This window comes from Aegilops tauschii, chromosome 6 (genome assembly GCF_002575655.3).
Source record: "Aegilops tauschii subsp. strangulata cultivar AL8/78 chromosome 6, Aet v6.0, whole genome shotgun sequence".
NCBI classification, from domain to species: domain Eukaryota; kingdom Viridiplantae; phylum Streptophyta; class Magnoliopsida; order Poales; family Poaceae; genus Aegilops; species Aegilops tauschii.
Genome location: NC_053040.3, coordinates 90,648,253 through 90,669,873, shown reverse-complemented (window position 1 = coordinate 90,669,873; position 21,621 = coordinate 90,648,253). Strand labels below are relative to the sequence as shown.

Sequence of the window (21,621 nt, the reverse complement as noted above, 5' to 3'; positions counted from 1 at the left end):
GCACGCCCAGGGGGTAGGTGCGTCCCTACCCTTGTGGGCCCCTCGTGGCTCCACCGACCTACTCATTTCGCCTATATATAGTCATATACCCTGAAAACATCCAGGAGCACCATGAAACCCTATTTCCGCTGCCGCAACCTTCTGTACCCGTGAGATCCCATCTTGGGGGCTTTTCCGGCGCTCCGCCGGAGGGGGAATCGATCACGGAGGGCTTCTACATCAACACAATAGCCTCTCCGATGATGTGTGAGTAGTTTACCGCAGACCTTCGGGTCCATAGTTATTAGCTAGATGGCTTCTTCTCTCTCTTTGGATCTCAATACAAAGTTCTCCTCGATTCTCTTGGAGTTCTATTCGATGTAATTCTTTTGCGGTGTGTTTGTCGAGATCCGATGAATTGTGGGTTTATGATCAGGATTATCTATGAACAATATTTGATTCTTCTCTGAATTCTTATATGCATGATTTAATATCTTTGCAAGTCTCTTCGAATTATCAGTTTGGTTTGGCCTACTAGATTGATCTTTCTTGCAATGGGAGAAGTGCTTAGCTTTGGGTTCAATCTTGCGGTGTCCTTTCCCAGTGACAGCAGGGGCAGCAAGGCACGTATTGTATTGTTGCCATCGAGGATAAAAAGATGGGGTTTATATCATATTGCTTGAGTTTATCCCTCTACATCATGTCATCTTGCTTAATGTGTTACTCTGTTCTTATGAACTTAATACTCTAGATGCATGCTGTATAGCGGTCGATGTGTGGAGTAATAGTAGTAGATGCAGAATCGTTTTGGTCTACTTGTCACGGACGTGATGCCTATATACATGATCATGCCTAGATATTCTCATAATTATGCGCTTTTCTATCAATTGCTCGGCAGTAATTTGTTCACCCACCATAGATTATGCTATCTTGAGAGAAGCCACTAGTGAAACCTATGGCCCCCGGGTCTATCTTCCATCATATTAATCTCCCGCCAACGTGCTATTTCTGTCGCCGTTTATTTTGCAATCTTTACTTTTCAATCTATACAACAAAAATACCAAAAATATTTATCTTATTATCTTTATTAGATCTCACTTTTGCAAGTGGCCGTGAAGGGATTGACAACCCCTTTATCGCGTTGGTTGCAAGGTTCTTGATTGTTTGTGCAGGTACTAGGGACTTGCGTGTAGTCTCCTACTGGATTGATACCTTGGTTCTCAAAAACTGAGGGAAATACTTACGCTACTTTGCTGCATCACCCTTTCCTCTTCAAGGGGAAACCAATGCATGCTCAAGAGGTAGCAGGACGGCGGGACGGCCGCCGCAAGGGAGGGGGCGGGGCGGCGGTTAATTGGGGTCGGGTGCGGGGGTCAGGTCGGGGAGGGAGAGAGAGAAGGGAGCGGGACAACCATTAGATAGTCAATTCTTTGCCGTGTGCCAACAGACTGCAAATATTCTTTGTCGTCTGTTGCAGACGACAATGAGGTGGGGCTGGCGGGTCGTTAGGGTTTAGACCTCCACTGGACCCCACCCACCTCTTTGCCGTCTGCTAGCAGACGGCAAGGATTCTTTGCCGTTAGCTAGCAGACGGCAAAGATTCTTTGCCGTTAGCTGGCGGACGACAAAGAATTGGCTGATGGCAACTAGGCTCTTTGCCGTCTGTTTTTTATAAGCAGACGACAAAGGTCTTCTTTGACGTCCGCTAGCAGACGGCAAAGAGCTGACTGATGGCAAATTCTCTGTTTCCAGTAGCGTGACTCTGGGCACTACATTAATAGGTTAGTCCAGAAAAATAATATAAATTGCTATAAAAACTATCTAAAAGTGGTATGATAATAACATGAGACAATAAAAAATTATAGATATGTTCGGGATGTATCAAGGTGCTATGTCTGCGGGCATACTGTAGTGGGCGATGGATGAGGATGAGTCGGTCGATCCATGTTAGAGAGTCAGATGGCCAAGTACATGCTCTCATGACTAATCGACCTTTGCGGTGGCGCCAACCACCATCGTTCTGGAGGATGGGGAGGAGGAGGAGATGCTGGGTGCTGCCAATGGTGAACCGGTTGAGCCTCATGACGCTAGCAATGCAGAAGAGGTGGAGATGGTGGTTAGGGCGCCTGAGCCAGGTGACCATACACTGCCCTTGGAGGTCGCGATTGCAAGCCTCAAGGCTACCACCGCTACGAGCGCCTCCAAGCTCATCGCGGCTAGGATGCAGTGCTTGTTGGGATGGATCAATGAATGTAAGCTCGATTTATCCCCCTAGTGAAAATCTTACTCAATCCCGTTCAAACCGCTCAAATCCCTAATTGGGTATGCCTAAATCTAGTGCCAAGTCAATGCCCAAGAGGTAGATTGGATGCCTAGTGCGTGATGCATAGAATGCAGGCATGATAAAACGATTCCATCGAGGACAAAGGGCTTACCGCCATTGATGAACGCATGTGGGTGAGGTGATGAGACCGGTGATCGACACCGGCTGTCGCCGCCTAGATCTTCGCTCCGATGCTTGTCGTCTAGATCTTTGTGCTTGCCGCCGCGAGTCTGAGAATGGAGAGAGGGGAGAGTAAGCGGTGAGAGAGGGTGATGGGAGTTATGGCGACGCATCGGGAAGCAACGCGGCATCTCGAGCGTGGCTCCTCGCGTGCAACCTCAGACGTCCACGTGCCTCGAGTTGCATTGCTCGGGCCTGGCTATGGAAAAATGGCCGATTCGAGCATTCGTACTCAGCCAGGCTCGGAGGTGCTTTAAATATCGTGCGGGCTGAGATTTAGGTGCAACACAAACAACTAAACGGGCTGAAACACCCATAATCCTTTTCGTGATATTCACAACCATGTCGGATGGTTGTAGATGCAAGAACACCTCGAGATTGATGTCGTCAATACATTTTCGAAAAGTGAACTTGACATAGCTCAGATGGTTAGATTCTTTATGGTGGAGCCAACTCACCAGGGTTCAATTACTACATTTGGCAATGATGCTCGTATTTTTCTAGATTTATTTCACACTATTCGGCGATGTTCGTTTGATGGGAGTAGACATTCCGTCGACTACGGAGGGGCCTGTGATGACTACGTCAATCCCAAGATGATGTATCGGCTCAGTCTCTTGGAGGTGCTCATAGGGGTAGAATATGCATGCGTGCATTCATAGGAGTGAGTGTATGTGCATATATATGAGCATCCGCGTCTCTATCGTGTTAAAAAACTTTAGATTTTTTTTGAGCAAAAAAACTTTAGATGAAAGAAAGCAACAGGGCTGGATATGGGGTGGCCTTTGCCCTTTGGGCTTTTGCCATAAAACGGAAAAAAGAAAACTCAAACGTGCGCGTCAAGTTGCTCGGCCTGGCTCAAGCCCAAGTTAGCCAGCTCTCGCTTCATCGCCAACACGTTCGGCCCAGCGTCCCATTGCCTAGCGCGGTCGCTCCACGGCACTGGAGCAGGGCGGCGCCCCAGCAGCAGCGGCGGCGCGCGCCGCGCTCGCCGGCCCGGGCCTTCTCCCCGCGTCGCCCGCCTCTGGTCGGCAGCGCCTCGCCCGCAGCCTCCTCTGCTCGGTTCCTCCCAGCCGGCGCCGAATTCCCTGTTCTAGGTGAGCAATCTCGTCCGTCATCTCTTCTCCAGTTCCGCTGTTAGTTGGGTTCGCCATATCCGTTTGTGCTCGGGTCCCTATGCTGCTACTTCTGGTTGATTCAGAGAGACGAGTTTAGACTTCAGATCAGATTAAAAATCTTCTGTGCCGCTAGTTTCTCTGTTTTGTTTCCAGCTTGCAGTTGATTTTTTTAGGAAGAGAAAGGGAAAACTATGCCAGTATTTGTAGTGATTGTCATGGCCGGTTGTTGATTATTTTGTTGGTGACCTAATAATACCTGAAGGCAGATAAGTAGGCATCATCCTCTTTGCTTTTCAGTTTTAGATAGACACCTGTTGATTTGCCATCCTGAGCATTGCTTCCTTCTCATTGTGAAACCGAGGCCAATCATGTGAATACGTTCACATTCATTGGGCTATTTACCCAAGGATGGTGACATGGGTAAGATGTATGACTGCTTGTATACTAGCCTAGTAGTTTGTACTTAATTAGTTCAGTATCGTTATTTGAGTGTTGATAAAAGAATACCTGGCGATCAATCAAAATTTGGGAGTTGCACTTGCGGTTAAATGTTCTTTGCATGTTGCTACTTGCTAGTGGATTTGCTTTTGCATTGCATCTTTCTATAGTTTGCACGGAACCATTGGTAATTTCTAGGCACTATCTGATTTGGTTTTTATACTGACCACACCTTTGCTGTATGGAAAGTTGTTGATTTTGCAGTTGGTGCCATATAGATTGATAGTGTAATCCCGTGTTCCCTTTCTGGCAAATACCTTTGGCTGAATTGTTTTTTTCAGTCTTACCTTGTATGCAGAACCGCTAATGCATGATATTTGACTTGTTTTAATCTATAGGTGGCAGAATCTCTTCGCTACAGCTTTAGGGATGTCGTCCTCTTCCACAGTAGAGGGCAAGGATGGCGAGTTCACTGAGGTCGTGGTGGTGCGGCATGGCGAGACTTCCTGGAACGCCTCGCGCATCATACAGGTGATCACAATTGCTGAATACTCCCGTATGTTTTTTCATTGAATTTAGAGCTTGGTACTATGTACTGTTAAAAGATAGGCGAACCAGCCGGCTGATCTGGCCTGCGGATCAGCCGGTTCGTGGGACATTGGATCAACCCCCTTCTAAAGGCCAGGATGCAGCTTATATATGTCGTGTTGTTTCTTCCGTTACAGTCCATGCTCAGTTGCATGCATACATTTTTTGACTTTTTTCTTTCTCTTTGGCCTGGAACCCTGGTTCTACACGGGTGCCCCTTTGCAACATGAAAACTACATGCGAAAAGCTTGCATAAGATGGAACAGGGTTTGTCTTTGTCTCTACGAGCTTGCCGTTGAGCTCTTGGCTATTTCTTGTAAATTCAGAGCATGTCCAACTCTAGACGCTTACATAGATGATAGAAAACAAAATAAATATTGTATAATAAAAAATTCACCGAAACACTCTATTTCTATATTGAGCCCTAATTACATGCTTTCAGTAACGGTAAAACCGGTCGGAAAACCAGTCCCTGCACACAATATTTTAACTTGTGCGGAGAAGTGCTCGACACCACTTTTTGCGTCGATGCCACGTGTGACGCTAGGATTGGTTGGCCCAACTATCCATCGGCCAGGATATTACTCCCAGTGCCCTCTCCTAGCACCCGTGTCGGGCATGCTCTTCCAAGTTGATCACTAGCAAGCATGATTTTGCCCCTCAAGCGTCATGACTTTGGCTTACAACATCGCTAGCATGGCTTCCTAGCATCACAATTCCGGCTTTGCTGCAGCAGCATCGTCCATCCTTGTAGCGGTGCGCGTTATTGCAGCATTGTTGGTCCATCTTTGCAGCATTCCGTGATTCGGCTTGCAGCATCGCTAGTTCAGCCTTGCAACGTCACAATTTCACCTTGCAGCAGCGGTGGCCCCACCTTGCAGCGTCGTGTGTCTCGACTTGCAGCGTCGCCTATCCGGTCTTGCAATGCCATGATTTCGGCTTTGCAGCATCGATGGCACCGTTTTGCACCATCATGTGTCTTGATCTGCAGTATCGCTGGTCTGGCCTTGCAACGTCACTATTCCAGCTTTGCAACAACAGCTGCCCGCCATGCAACGCCAAGCGTCTCGATTTTCAGCATCACCCGCTAGGCATTTCAGCATCGCTATTCCAACTTGCAGTGGCGACAATTGTCCTTGAAGCGGCGTGTGTCCGGCCTACAACGTTGTGCAACATCGATGCACGGCGGCCCGGCTTAGAAAATGAAACAACGATCAGCCTTGCATATCGAGCGCTTGCAACATCACGTGATCGGCGAGAAATTGGATGATGAGGACGTTGTCTCCCAACTGCCTAAACGCGAATTTGATACGGTAGTTCCGGCGACGTGCTCGCTTGTGGAGCTTGTATTGGTTAGTGAGCTCTACGACCAACTTGTTAGTTTTGAGACGCCATATCCATGCGTGGCAGAAGGTCGCAGCCCTCTGCAAACGCTGCTGCCCGCGGCGGCCTGACAAACCACAAGTCTGGAGGACCACCGCAAGACGTAGTGGTGGTAATGGAAACAACAACCACCACCACGACAACTTTAGCAACAACTTCGTTGGCTCCCATGGCAACTCTAGAGGAGGTGATCACCCTGACGGTACAATACACTGCGTGGCCTCCGGTAGGGAGCCCGGCAACATGCCTGCCTCGGGGCCCATGAAGCTTGGTGAAAGTCCAACTACAAGAGGGGATACCGAAAGCCCGTACACGCTGCTATGGATCATCTTGGCGTGCAAGCCAAGATGGCGGCAACTTAGATCAGATCGATCTCCTGTAAAACCCTAGCCCCTGTCATCTATATAAGGTGGGGGCTAGGGGTAGTCATTCCCATCTACATTGGTAGAACCATAGTCTCATACTTCATCCTCCATGGTAATCCTCGCACGAGGTACCCCATCATGAATACAAACCAAAAGCAGAACGTAGGGTGTTACTCCGTCCCGGAGTCCCAAACCTGGGTAACTTCTTCGTGTGATCTCCAATCTGATACTTCCGGCGACGTTCGCCACGGTACTGACCGGTTTATGTACCGTCAGTTGGCGCCAGGCAGGGTGACAAAAGTGGCCGGAAGTACCAGATTGGATGTCACACGAGGAAGTTACCCAGGTTCGGTCCTCCGGGGAGGAGTAACACCTTACATCCTGCTTTTGGTTTGTATTCATGGTGGAGTACCTTGTGCTGGATTACAATGGAGGATGAAGTATGAGATTACTGAGAGTGTTTCTACCAGAGTAGATGGGAACGATTGCCCCTAGCCCCCACCTTATATAGATGACGGGGGCTAGTGTTTTACAGGAGATCAATCTGATCTAAGTTGTTGCCATCTTGGCTTGCACGCCAAGATGATTCATCGCAACGGGCTTCCGCGATCCCCTTTTATAGTTGGACCTTTATCAAGCATCATGGGCCTCGAGGCAGGCCTGCTGCCATCCCCCCTTTCGGGAGGACACCCCTAGTGTATTGCATTGACAACAGGGCCAAGGAAACAACCACGATAACTTTAACAACAACTCTGTCGGCTCCCACGGCCACTCCGGAGGCGGTGATCACCCAAAGGAAGAACAACGGGGCCAAGGCTATGCCAACAATTACCTTGTCTCAATTCTCCAAAGTTTAGTGACAAATTTGTCGCTAGGGCCACCCTACATGGAAGTGTTGAGGAGGTATGGTTGCTCCTATGGTGGATAAATAAAGAACGTGGAGCAACCACAACATTGTAGGCTGTTGACATGAATTGGTAAGTGGACACGGGAGACACTCCACATCACCGCCAATCTCAACCAATTGAACACTCGTGACCGCTACAACGACAATGAACAAGTCCAAGCCGCCAGGTATGGGCATTAGTCATATCGATTATTCATCAATTCAAACACTAGATCGTCCTCTCCACCTCAAAGATTAGGAAACAAGGAGAACTTTGCTCGCTCTTTTTTATCAAGGATTAGGAAACAAGGAGAACTTTGCTTCACGGCAGGGGTAGGAGAAGATTATACCCCCTCCAGGCCACTTCGTTAACTCTAGGAAAAGCGTGTTTAGTGTCATCAAACCATCTTTGGAGAGATGACATTGTCATCTAGATCAACTACCATCATCTATAGTTACGCAAGTTATTAGTCGCAATAATCTTCCATGTGCCAGCGAGTCGAATAAAAACACTATGCGTGATACGTGTCAAAAAGCAAAGAGTCATCAATTACCATATTGTAATTTGATTAGTGAACTAAGTGCTCCTTTAGAGCTTATATTTTCTGATGTTTGGCGCCCTGCGCTTGAGTCTTTTGGATGGATGAAATACCATGCTAGTTTTATTGATGATAGCAAGTTCACATGGATTTATCTAATCAAACACAAATCTGAAGTATTCCAAATATTCCATGATTTTCAAGCTCTCGTGGATCTACAATTTAGTAAGAAGAATCTTGCTATTCAGTCTGACTTGGGAGTAGAGTATGAAAAACTCTCTTTTTTTTACCAAAATTGGTATGTCTCTCATCCACACACTCATCAACAAAATGGCTCTGTTGAGCGAAAACACCGTCACATTATTGAAACAAAATTGTCTCTTTTAGCTCATGGACCCTTGAGTTTTGGATGAAGCTTTCAATTGCCGCCACATATCTTATAAATCATGTACCTAGTAAAGTGAACAATTTTGAGACTCCACTAGAACGTCTGTATCATCACAAACCCGATTTATTCATGCATAGATGCTTCAGCTAACAGTGGTCTATTCGAACAATGTGACGTTTTCGCACATCAGAGCCATTTTGTTGATGTGCGTGTGGACAAGAAACATGATGGGAGATACCAATTTTGGTAAAAGGAAGTTTGAGTTTTTCATACTCCTCCCCAATCAGATTGAAGAACAAGAATTTTCTTGCTAAATTGTCGTTCAATGTTTGCTTGGAAATCGTTGAATTTTTCGAACACTTCAGATTTTTGTTTGATTAGATAAATCCGTGCGAGCTTGCTAAATCATCAATAACATAATATTTCATTTGTCCAATAGACTCGTGCAAGGGCCCAAATGATGAGGAACACTAGATGAGAAGAAAGAAAACACATGCCAGATCTGTTTGGCTACTTCTAGATGCTTCCACTCTAGTGTAGTATTTCTTTCCTTTTCTTTTCTATCCTACCTACTGTTTTCTAGAGTCTTCTAGTTGTGAGTAGCTATGAGTAGAATGGTGAAACTTACATAATGTTTTCTAGAGTATTCCAGCTATAAGTAGAAGTATGTGAAGGCTTCCCAAAGCCCTATAAATAGAGGTCCTCGCCTCTACTTTGGAGGCAGACTATGCCTACCTATAATAGAACTTGTTGTTCTTATCTAAGATCTTGGAGTAGATCTTGTGCCCTAGGAGTTCTGGATTGAACTCTTGCTGCCCTATCAACCTACATTCGCCTCTAGAGCGATATCTAGCGCAGCACGTTGAAGCTGTTCCTTCAACACTTGTGTTGTACACATTGTAGCAGCAAGGTGGAGTTGCTCCTCCACAAACTTTGTGCTGCTTCAGGTGGTATCAGAGCCTCGTTGACCCATACTAGTTCTTGTTGTCCTCTTCGAGAGTAAGTTGCAGCAAGCAATGGAGCAATTGGAGAAGAGGATGGATGCTGCTGAACAACAAATCAAAGAGCTGCGTGAAGATCTTAATAGGAGATTTGACCAGCCGGTTGAGATGATAAGAAAGGGTGTCCCCCCTGCTACCAATGAAGGAGATTCATCTAAAGAAGAGGAAGATGTTCATCAAGGAAGGAGAGGTAATCTTGGAGCAAGACCGCCACGACAACATGTTGTTCAACGTGCTTCAAGAAGGCCAATTTATGTTGAGGCTTCTGAAGGTGAAGAATATGATGATGCCCTTGAAGAGCCAAATCTCTACGCATATCGGAGAGCACCCAACCCTACATATGCAAGAGATACATACAAGGTGAAAGCTGAGATCCCAAGTTTTAATGGAAATGTTGACATTGAAGGGTGCCTGGATTGGTTATATGAAGTGGAGACTTTCTTTGAGGTCATGGAGGTTCCGGAAGATCGTAGAGTTCCTTTGGTCGCATACAAACTGAAAGGAGGAGCCGGTGCATGGTGGCATCGCGTTCAAGAGGAGCGCAGGCTCAGAGGAGAACCTCGTGTTAGAACTTGGCGACAAATGAAAGGCCTCTTGAAAGGGAGATTTTTGCCCGCTGATTATGACCAGATCCTATTTATCCAATTTCAAAATTGCGCTCAAGGAAATAGGACTGTTTCAGATTACACGGAGGAGTTTCTAAGGCTACAAGTGAGGTGCAACCTTGCTGAAACTGAAGAGCAACAAGTTGCAAGGTACATCAATGGTCTCAATGATGCTATTCAAGATCGATTGATGATGCAACAAATCTGGTCCGTTGATCAAGCACAAGCTCTAGCCTTAAAGGCCGAGAGGTTTGTGAGGATGAGAAAGACAACTAAGGCTCCATATCCTCCATATCCTCATACCGAAGGCTCATCTAGGAGCCAACCTAATAGAGTGGAAGAAAAGACCACTCCACCAAAGACAAAACAGCCCATCCCGAAGCAAACTAGAGGCAAGGGTAAGGCAAATGAAGGCCCAAAGTGCTATAAATGTGGTAAAGAGGGACACATATCCAGCGGCTGCCCACTAAGGAAATTTGTTAACACGACTATCCATGATGGTGAAAGCGACGAGGAAGAATACGAATCTGAAGATGTAGACGGACAAGAGGTTTGTCAAGAAGAAGGTGAAGAGGTGGTATGTGTGATCCAGCGTGTCCTATGTTCCATACCACAACTCGATGACACACAACGGAAGAAAATATTTGAGAGCAAATGCACGGTGAATGGCAAGGTATGCAAACTAGTGATTGATAGTTGCAGCTGCGAGAATCTTATCTCCCAGAAGTTGGTGGACCATTTAAAGCTTGAAACCCATGATCATCCAAATCCCTACACTATTGGATGGATCAAGAAAGGAGTGAATATGAGGATCACCAAACAATGCAACCTGCCACTTTCTTTGGGTAAGCATTATCGCTCAAATGTGTTGTGTGATGTGGTTGACATGGATGCCAGCCATGTTCTTCTTGGGAGGCCTTGGCAATTTGATGTGGATACTACACACAAGGGCAAGGAAAATTCTTACTCTTTCATTTGGAACAAGAGAAGGATCATTATCTTACCAAACAAACCCGAAGGTAATACCTCTAAGGAGGAGGGGAAAACTATGTTAACTATCTCCCATACCTCTCATGAGTTTATGGAAGACTTGAAGGAGGCAGATTTGTGTGCTGCACTTGTTGTAAAGGGAGAAGAGCACCTGACTGTTGAAATTCCAGCAAAGGTACGTGGTTTATTGGCAGAATTTCAGAACATACTTGGGGAGCCACATGGCTTGCCACCGATGAGAGGAATTCAACATAGAATTGACTTAATTCCGGGAGCAAGTCTTCCTAATCTTCCACACTATCGAATGAGCCCAAAGGAGCATGGTATATTGAAGGAGAAAGTGGAGGAATTGTTGCAGAAGGGGCACATTCGAGAAAGTATTAGCCCATGTGTTGTACCAGCCCTACTCGCGCCAAAGAAAGATGGATCTTGGCGCATGTGTACGGACAGTAGAGCCGTTAACAAGATCACCGTAAGGTATAGATTCCCTATTTCCCGTCTGGATGATATGTTGGATCAGCTTAGTGGAGCAAGAGTGTTCACAAAGCTAGATTTAAGAAGTGGATATCATCAAATCCGTATAAGACCCGGGGATGAATGGAAGACCGCCTTCAAGACAAAGGAAGGGTTGTTTGAATGGCTAGTCATGCCATTTGGACTCTCAAATGCACCAAGTACCTTTATGCACTTAATGAATCAAGTCCTTAGACCCTTCTTATCCCACTTTGTTGTGGTCTATTTCGATGACATCTTGATCTATAGCAAGGATGAGGATGAACACTTTGATCACATTCGGAAGGTGCTAGAAGTACTAAGGGAAAATGAGCTCTACGTCAACTTGAAGAAATGTGTTTTCCTGCAAACACAACTTCTTTTCCTAGGATTCGTCATAACATGTGACGGCATTCGTGTTGATGATTCTAAGGTTGAAGCAATCCGAGAATGGCCAACTCCTAAGACCATTTCTGAGGTAAGAAGCTTTCATGGCCTTGCAACTTTCTATAGGCGATTTGTTAAGAATTTCAGCACTATCATGGCACCAATTACCGAGTGTTTGAAGAAAGGAAAGTTCCAATGGGCAGAAGCAGCTGAAGCTAGCTTCAATGAGATTAAACAAAAGCTATCACAAGCTCCTGTCTTGGTACTACCTGATTTCAACAAGACTTTTGAGTTGGAGTGTGATGCAAGTGGAGTAGGCATTGGAGCTGTCCTATCTCAAGAAAGGAAGCCCATTGCTTTCTTTAGTGAGAAGTTAAGTGAAGCTAGACAGAAATGGAGTACCTATCAGCAAGAATTATACGCCGTTTTCAGAGCGTTGAAAACTTGGGAAGTCTATTTGCTGCCTAAAGAGTTCATTGTTTATAGCGACCATCAATCCTTGAAGCATTTTAGAAATCAAAAGCATGTTGACCGCATGCTAGCAAGATGGGCAGCATATCTTGAGAGGTTTAACTATCTCATCGTGCATAAATCTGGAATAACTAACAGAGTGGCCGATGCTTTGAGTCGTCGTGCATTCCTCTTGACTTCTTTTGAAGTTGAACTTCCGGGCATGGTTCAAATAAAGGAGTTGTATGAGGGTGACGAAGACTTTGGCCATGTTTGGGTAAAGCACGCAAGGGGCCAACCATTAGGTGATGACTATTTGATGCAAGATGGATATCTCTTCAAAAATGATCGTTTGTGCATTCCAAGTTCTCTACGTGACAAGCTGGTTAGAGAGCTCCATTCAAGTGATCTTAGTGGCCATGTTGGACGGGACAAGACTATCGCTAACCTGGAAGCTCGCTACTTTTGGCCACAACTAAAGAGAGATGCTGGAAAGTTCGTTCAACGGTGCCCCGTATGTCAGACCTGCAAAGGCCAAGTCCAGAACACAGGGTTATACATGCCTTTGCCTGTTCCTGTTGCTCCATGGGAGGACATTTCTATGGACTTCGTCTTGGGCTTGCCAAGAACAAGACGAGGAAGTGATGCTGTATTTGTGGTCGTGGATAGATTCTCTAAGATGGCTCATTTCATCCCATGCCGCAAGACAACGGATGCTCATCATGTGGCAAACCTATTTTTTCGAGAAGTGGCCAAACTTCATGGAGTTCCAAGGTCCATTGTCTCAGACCGTGATAGCAAGTTTCTTGCTGCATTTTGGCTCACTTTGTGGAAGCAATTCAACACTGAATTGAAATTTTCTAGCACTGCTCATCCACAAACAGATGGACAAACGGAAGTGGTGAACAAGTTTTTGGGTAATCTGATCCGTTGCATTTGTGGAGAAAGAAAGGGGCAATGGGATTTGGCTTTATCTCTTGCAGAGTTCTCCTACAATAACTCCAAGCATAGATCCACAGGAAGGAGCCCTTTTTCCATTGTCTGCACTAAAATTCCAACACATGTGGTGGACCTAGTGAAGCTGCCATCAAGGGGAAACTCAAAATCAGCATTGTCCTTTGCTGATAATTACACCGAGTTATTTGAAGAGATTCGCGGCGCTTTGGAAGCACAAAATCAGAAATATAAACAACTTGCTGATTGCAAAAAGAGGCCAAAATCATTCCAAGTCGGTGATAAGGTGATGGTCTACCTCCGAAAAGAGAGGCCGCCTTTAGGTGTTAAAGGGAAACTTAGGCAGCGAAGGTATGGGCCCTTCTCTATCATGAGGAAGATAAATGATAATGCTTATGTGATAGATCTTCCAAGTGGCATGGGTATCTCCAACACTTTCAATGTTGCGGACTTGACTCTCTACCATCCAGAAGAAGCGCTCTATGAAGATAACTCGAGGGCGAGTTCCAAACAACCAGGGGAGAATGATGAGGAACACTAGATGAGAAGAAAGAAAACACATGCCAGATCTGTTTGGCTACTTCTAGATGCTTCCACTCTAGTGTAGTATTTCTTTCCTTTTCTTTTCTATCCTACCTACTGTTTTCTAGAGTCTTCTAGTTGTGAGTAGCTATGAGTAGAATGGTGAAACTTACATAATGTTTTCTAGAGTATTCTAGCTATAAGTAGAAGTATGTGAAGGCTTCCCAAAGCCCTATAAATAGAGGTCCTCGCCTCTACTTTGGAGGCAGACTATGTACCCCTACCTATAATAGAACTTGTTGTTCTTATCTAAGATCTTGGAGTAGATCTTGTGCCCTAGGAGTTCTGGATTGAACTCTTGCTGCCCTATCAACCTACATTCGCCTCTAGAGCGATATCTAGCGCAGCACGTTGAAGCTGCTCCTTCAACACTTGTGCTGTACACATTGTAGCGGCAAGGTGGAGTTGCTCCTCCACAAATTTTGTGCTGCTTCACCAAACATCGGAAAATATAAGCTCTAAAGGAGCACTGGATTCACTAATCACTCGGATATGGCAATTGAGGGCTCTTGCCTTTTTGACATGCATCATACATAGTGGTTTTATTCGACTCACTAGCACATGGAAAGATTATTGCGACTGACAACTTGCTTAACTATAGATGACGACGGATGACCTAGAAGGCAATGCCATCTCTTGAAAAAAGGTTTGGTGGCATTGAACAAGCTTTTTCTTGAGTTTCTCTCGGGGGTGGGCCGTGTGGCATGACGAGCTGCGGGGCCATCCCCTGATTAGCTTGAGGCTGGTTATTGCTGCATGACTCATATAACTGGCGAGGAGCTGGTTCGTAGGTGCTTGGCTTGCGGGGCTCTCGATTGTGGTTGCCTGACCTGTGGCTCTGCTGGGAGGCCGTGCTGACCAAGTCACCGGACGCCCTGGCGTGGCTCTTGGATAGCTTGTAAAATTGTGTCCGGAGCTTGTAAAATCTCCGAGGTCACCAGTTCGGGTCCGGGAAGATCCTAGTGCTCCCCAGACTCTATGTTCGACCCTGAGTTCAGGGGGCGCGGAGTCCCACCCAAAGGAAGGGTATCCGACTCAAGGGATTCGGAGGTCCGAACATAGCTGGTCCTTAATTCAGGAGAAGAAGTGTCTTCGGCTCGTTCCTCGACGACCGCTACCAGGTGGGTGATCGGCGGGAGATTGATTTCCCTCTAGTCAGGTTTAAGCCCGATCCGATCATAGCCGTTGAAAGCCCCAGGGCGGCGATGCGATCTAGCAGCTCGTTTAAGGACGAGGTGTCCGCCGGATCCATCTTTTCAGAGTATTCGAGACCGATGCAGGGGTGGTGTTTGGCGATCACGGGGGACGCTGTCGGCTTGATGGCCATGCGGGCACCCACGGTGAAACCGCCGAGCTGGAGGACCTGTCCTGAAGTTAGGCTCCTTCTAGAAGTGATATCGTCGTTGATGACAAGGTGAGCCATAGATCGCTTTTCGTGACCACACAACGGAGCTCTGAATGAAAGCACCATTGTCGGTGTCAAAACCGGCAGATCTCGGGTAGGGGGGCCCAAGCTGTGAGTCTAAGGATCAATGGTAACAAGGGACAATGGGGACACGGTGTTTACCCAGGTTCAGGCCCTCTCAAAGGAGGTAAAACCCTACGTCCTGCTTGATTGTATTCGATGAGTATAGGGGTTACAAGAGTTGATCTACCTCGAGATCATAATGGCCAAACCCTAGCTGTCTAGCCTATGATTATTCTGATGCCCTCTACGGACTAAACCCTCCGGTTTATATACACACCGGAGGGGCCTAGGGTTGTACAAAGTCGGTTTACAAAGGAAAGGAGTATTACACCCGGACACCAAACTTTCCGTTCTACGCACATAGGAGTCCTACCCGGACACAGGAGGTGGTCTTCTACCTCGCCTTCATGGCCCATCAGTCCGGCCCATTTCAAATAAACCGGACACCTGGGGACCCCCTAATCCAGGACTCCCTCAGGCATAATTATCTTGCATGATCACTGTTGTGTTGAGAGGCTCCATCCCTAGCTCAGATATCTCCTTGTCCGGATATCTGTTGGGGAACCTCACATTAATGAGGGCCCTTGCCGCTGCCTGCATATTCTTTGCCGGCGTGCGATAGGACACGGGCTTGGATCTACGGCGTTCTCGAGTGCTTGATCCATCCTTCTGCTTCGGAGAGCTAGGGCGGCTGTATCTGCCGTCGGCATGGTCTTTCAACTTTTCTGGCGAGACTGGAACTGCTCCTCGGACCTCTGCAACTCGGCTGCACTCCTTTCCAAGCGTCTCTTTTCCTTTAACCTTGTTGAGGGTCGCCAAGATTTCACCCGGGTAGACTCTTGGGCCTCGTTGTCCAAGATCGGCTCGTCAATCGCTTCGATGTCATCATCATTGATTTCTTCTGCCTCACCGCTTTCCTCCTGGTTCGTATCCGATGTGTCTGCCATGTAGCAGGCCTTGATTGAGGCCGCCTTCCATGGTCTGTGAAGTGCCGCAGTTGGCGGGTGGCTATTGGCTTAGTCACCCATCTCCTCATCGGGATCGTCTAGCTTCTTGATGATGGCGGTGAGGTCTTCGACGTTAGCAATGAAGTGGGTGGTGGGCCTGCTGCTCCTGGGCCTGGCATGGCGCTAGGCCTTGGAGGACAAGCTCGCTGCGTGAATCCGCGACGTATTCTAGATTGCCGAAGTGAATGATCCGGCCTGGAGCGTAGGTCTCTACTTGGCTAAGATGGCTGGTTGAGTCGGCGACGTAGCACATGGCGCCGAAAACGAAGATTTGACCCGATGTGTGGATCGTGCCGACGGCAACTGGCGATCCCATCTGATTCTCCGAGTTCACTCCCCAGGACCTGTATGGGCCACCACCGTCGGAAGCTATCTTGGCTAGTCGAATAGATTAGAGGGGAAACAGGAGACCAGATTTACCCAGATTCAGGCCCTCATGATAAAGGTAATACCGCACTCCTGCTCGTGTTGTATTGCGAAGGGGTGTACAGAGTACAAGGTACAATCGAGGGATTGATCTCAATGTAATCTAATGTGTATCAACTAGCTTGGGCCTTGCTTATATAGGACCTAGTCGGCTGCGTCAGTGGAGGGGAGTCCTCCACGGATCCGGCTTCCTTGTCTTGTACGGCAAGGCTTCCAGCATCCTCCTTCTACAGAGCCCATGGGCCGGCATGATGGCCTAGGGTGGAAACCGACCTAGGGGTCCTCAGGCCGGCCTACTTGGGCCGACTACCAGCAAGGTGAGGCACCCTTGGCCGTAACACCATCACTGACCCTCCACCATGCATGGACATGCACGTCTCAAAACTGGCGAGCTGGCCGTAGAGCTCGCTCACCAATACAGGGTCGACACGCGAGCACATCGCCGAGATGCCTAATCAAAGTCCTCGGCTAGGCCGCTGAGGATGTGGGAGACAATGTCCTCATCATCCAATTTCTTACCCAGGGCCTCCATCACATTAGAGGCCCCTGAGCTTGCCGATGTACTCAACAATGCTCGAGTTGCCCTTCTGGGTGTTCGCGAGTACCATCCGGATGTTCACCGTGTGTGTGCGGTTCTGTGACGCGAACTTGTTCTGGACCATGCCGCCGTCATGGTGTAGGAAATAACCTGCATGGAAATTTCCCTCGGCAGGGAGGTGAGCAGGAACGAGTACACCTGCTGACCAGCTGCAACCCAAACCTCATTCAGGGTTAATGTGTTTCTCTATTGTCTTCCCGTCCGTCGCGACCGCGTCGATCTCCTGATCCATCGAGGAACCCCTCCATGTGAGCGCCCCTCACATGGGAGAGGATTTGAGCGCGCCAGATGAGGTCATTGCCCTTAGAGAGCTTCTTGGTGACACCATGGGCGCATGGGAAACAGAGGTGGTGGAGTTTGAGGAATAGCCTGGCCAAGGCTCATTGCAGACCAATCCGGAAGATTCACAGGTATTCCGTTTATATAGGCACCCATTGTAGCAAAGGATAAACCCTCTAGAAGCTATCTCTAACTACCTATCAAAATATCTTTTACGTCTAGTTGTAGAAAAAGTTTACTGGCTAAATATCTGGGAGACTGTCTTGAAGAGGACTATTTGGTAGAGGTTATTAACGTGTGATGCACTGATGTCAACATGTGAACTTCGATATATTATAGGCATCTGATGTACTCCCTCCGTCCCATAATGTAAGACATTTTTTGGCACTACACTAGTGTCAAAAAACATCTTACATTATGGGATGGAGGGAGTAGCAATTTACAAAGCAACTCGGGAAGCAGCTTAATCAGTTTTCCTTCAATTGATTTTTTTGCTTGATTCATTGCAATATTGTCAACCACTATTTTGCTTCCGTTGCTAGCAGCTGATTTCTAAGCCACCTATAGCAAGAGGAATTTTCCTTTCATGTCCTCATTTTAGTTTGTCATGTAATGTGCAACTGATTTCTAAGCCACCTGTAGCAAGAGGAATTTTCCTTTCACGTCCTCAATTAGCTTGTCATGTAATGAAACTTAGGACTTTTAAGGTAATGCATGTTTTCTCACGCTACTTACAGAAGACTACACACTACAGTATTTACATATCTTCACTTCGTATCTTCGTTGCATCTCATATTCTAGTTGTGTGCCTCGTTAGAATTATTTATCTTGCTTCTGCTCTTGGAGGTGCCCATTGGCCATTGACCATGGGCCAGGGGCGGTCATCCATTGCAAAAGCAGCTTAAGAGATGACAGACAGTAATGTTATACCACTGCTATTGTCAGTTTTCACCTATACATCATACTTGTACCTGAATAAGGAGAGAATGTCAAAATTTATGTTCTGTTGCTCCTCGGTGTAGATTTAGATTGCCTGGTAGCTACAAACACATATTGGCCTTCTCTTAATTGGGCAAGCTATAGTAATTTAGTATTTCCAGCTTTCTCTTGCAAATGACCATGAATTTGTGATGGTGTTGACTGCTGAGCCAGTTAGCAGTTTTGTAGTGTGTGTGAGCAAATGCCAACAAATAATAGCGTCCTAGGGCCATTTTCCCTTATCCGATTTTATAATCTGAATAAATAGGTAGGAGCAATAAATTAATGGCATGATATGATTTTAACTCTGGTGCGTATTTGCACATTACCCAACCCTCAACCGATCTGATATGTTATCCTACTCTTGTGTTAGGGGCACTTGGATGCAGAGCTGAATGAGATTGGGAGGCAGCAAGCTGTTGCGGTATTGTATGGCTTACTTATATACTACTCCCTCCGTTCCTAATTATAAGTCTATTTTAGAGATTCCACTACGGACTACATACGGATGTATATAGACATGTTTTAGAGTTTAGATTCACTCATTTTACTCCGTATGTAGTCCGTAGTGGAATCTCTAAAAAGACTTATATTTAGGAATGGAGGTAGTACAAGACATCTGGAGTAGCATTTTTTATGTGGAACTTGTGTGACTCTAATGCCCAGGTTGCTCATCGGCTGTCTAAAGAAGCCAAACCAGCTGCCATATACTCGTCAGATTTGAAGCGGGCCGCAGAGACTGCAAGAACAATAGCAAAATTCTGCAATTTACCAAATGTTCGTTCATTCACGTTGACTCTTTCTGTTATTCAAATATCTCGAGCATACAACATGTTGCTGCCATGTAATTTGTGCAGGCTCTGCATCTCCACACATCTTGACAAATTGCTTGATATAATATTAATGAGCAAACAATTTGCATAATAGGTTGTGTTTGATCCTGCACTTAGAGAAAGACACATAGGAGATGTGCAGGGCCTGACGCTTCAAGATGCTGTCAAAGAAAAGCCAGAAGCTTACAAAGCTTTTATGTCTCACAAGAGAAACCAGCAAATTCCTGTAAGCATTCACATTTTTCTACTTTTGAGAAAATGTTTATCAGTTGATTTTTTTTTGAGTTGATATTAGTTCACTGACCAGTGGAGAATTGTGTACTTGAAAATATTGCAAATACATGGTTGGTTGTAACCATAGTCTTAAAGATGTCACAAGTAGATATGCATCGACACTGCACCATTCAATGGCCTGCATATAGTTAACCATTTTGTAGGCTTGAACATGTTGAACATGGATTGATCTTCCAGTGGCAAGAACATTGTTCACTTAACATGACATGCTCCTGAAATCCTAATGAATTGAGGTATTAATGCAAGTCACTGTTTTTGGTACCCTGCCGTAGACTTGCAGCTGTTTCTGAGGGCAACTTAACAGACAAACAACTCTGCCATATCAAACTGTCATTTCTTATGAACTTACACACACAACAGGTTCATATAGGTTGGTACATGAAAGGGGTTTTGTATTCTAGGTCGATTTTTATCATACAGGATGCTCATACAGCTTTTCTCTAACCAGCCGTATGCTTGTATCAGCCTCATGCGTTAGCTTGTCTTGAAAGATTTATTGTTCTGAGTTTTTTGGGGCTTGTCCTTTCAGGGTGGTGGGGAGAGTCTTGATCAACTATCCGAGCGATGTGTCTCCTGCCTGTATAAAATAGTCGAGAAACATAGAGGTAAACTCCGGACTTCAGACTTTTCCCTGCAAAAAGCAAAACGAACAAAACAAGCTTCATTTTTTTCTTTGACTTATAACTGGTAGTAAATCAGACTATTGTTTTGTAAACTTGACAATCTGGATAAAATATATATTTCAATCTCGAAAAAGAAAACCCTGAGAGTTTGCTCACTACCTATCAAAAGGAATGCTATTCAAAGAAGGGGTTGCCTTATTGTCATCCTTTGGTTCTTGTGGGCTGTAGACGAGATACTGTGTTAATGTTTAAAACTTCAAATAACCGTTAAAGAGAAATATTACCGACAAAAACTACCTCTTATGCATGAGATTTGCTTACTTGGCTATGACCTCCTGAGCATTTCTGAACTTTTTTTTCTCATTTACTAACAGGGGAGCGTGTTATCCTGGTCTCTCATGGCGGAACCATCAGAGAGCTCTACAGGCACGCCAGTCCCGTGCCGCTCCGCGGTAAAATACACAACACGTCGGTTACTGTCGTGCTCGTTTCTGGTGACACTGGCCGCTGCATTGTCAAGATGTGTGGGGATGTTAGCCACCTTGAGGCCACCGGTGTTCTGGAGAATGCCTTTGGCGGCGACAAGTCTTCAGCCTAAGAGCACCCTCCCTGCAGCAGTTCTTACGTGTAGAGGATACAGATACAGTACAAATTTTCTCGTCATGTTTTTGCTGTGACACACATACGAATGCGATATATGGAGCGGATGCTACTTGAATACGGATACGAATCAGATGTTACTCAGTTCGGAGCATATATGGATCTTAAAATTTAGTGTATGTATTATTAGGTGCAAAATTAAGTTAGCAACTGTGTGACACAAAATTATCTACTCGTAACATATGATAAGTCAATGATAAATAATATCCCTCTGTCCGGAAATACTTCTCATCAAAATGAATAAAAGGGAATGTATCTAGACATATTTTAGTTTTAGATACATCCTTTTTTGTCCATTTTGATGACAAGTATTTTCGGACGGAGAGAGTAGATGAATAAATACTATTCCCTCCATTTCAAAATAAGTGTCTTAACTTACTTATTTTGGGAATACTCCCTCTGTCAGGAAATAATTCTCGCTCAAACAGATTTAAACCTGAGGGGGTTAGGTTTTGCTACAAAGGAACCTAATAATTTCCAAGTGCAATTTCATACAAATACAAAAGTGGAATTTGACCACTTTTTAGACTTTTATGTTGTATAATTGAGATTTGGGGCTAGAATTGCTTAAATTTGTAGGCGTAATATTTCTTGAAATATGAATATATCCACTTTCACATCTACCTTTTTTAAATTCTCAATCATATTTGTATTTATAAGATAAATTCAGATATTTTCACATCAAGTTATATTTTTGTTCGGATAAAGATGTCAACTTGCTATACCGGTATTTCCCCGAATACAAACATCGGGTATTCCAAATTATCCGGTGCTACTTCCACGCCTACAACTTGTTTTTTTTTCTTA

General features: G+C 45.6%; 1 protein-coding gene across 1 annotated transcript; it reads left to right on the top strand.

The window, feature by feature from the left end:
* The first annotated feature begins 3,316 nt into the window (after positions 1-3,316).
* LOC109740410 (phosphoglycerate mutase-like protein 4) lies at positions 3,317-20,933 on the top strand. Its single transcript, XM_020299466.4, has 7 exons — positions 3,317-3,579; positions 4,437-4,569; positions 18,778-18,828; positions 19,071-19,181; positions 19,332-19,463; positions 20,061-20,136; positions 20,529-20,933. Exons 2-7 carry the CDS (start codon positions 4,468-4,470, stop codon positions 20,750-20,752), a joined length of 696 nt encoding a protein of 231 aa, XP_020155055.1. The 5' UTR covers positions 3,317-3,579; positions 4,437-4,467; the 3' UTR covers positions 20,753-20,933.
* Positions 20,934-21,621: the final 688 nt, after the last annotated feature.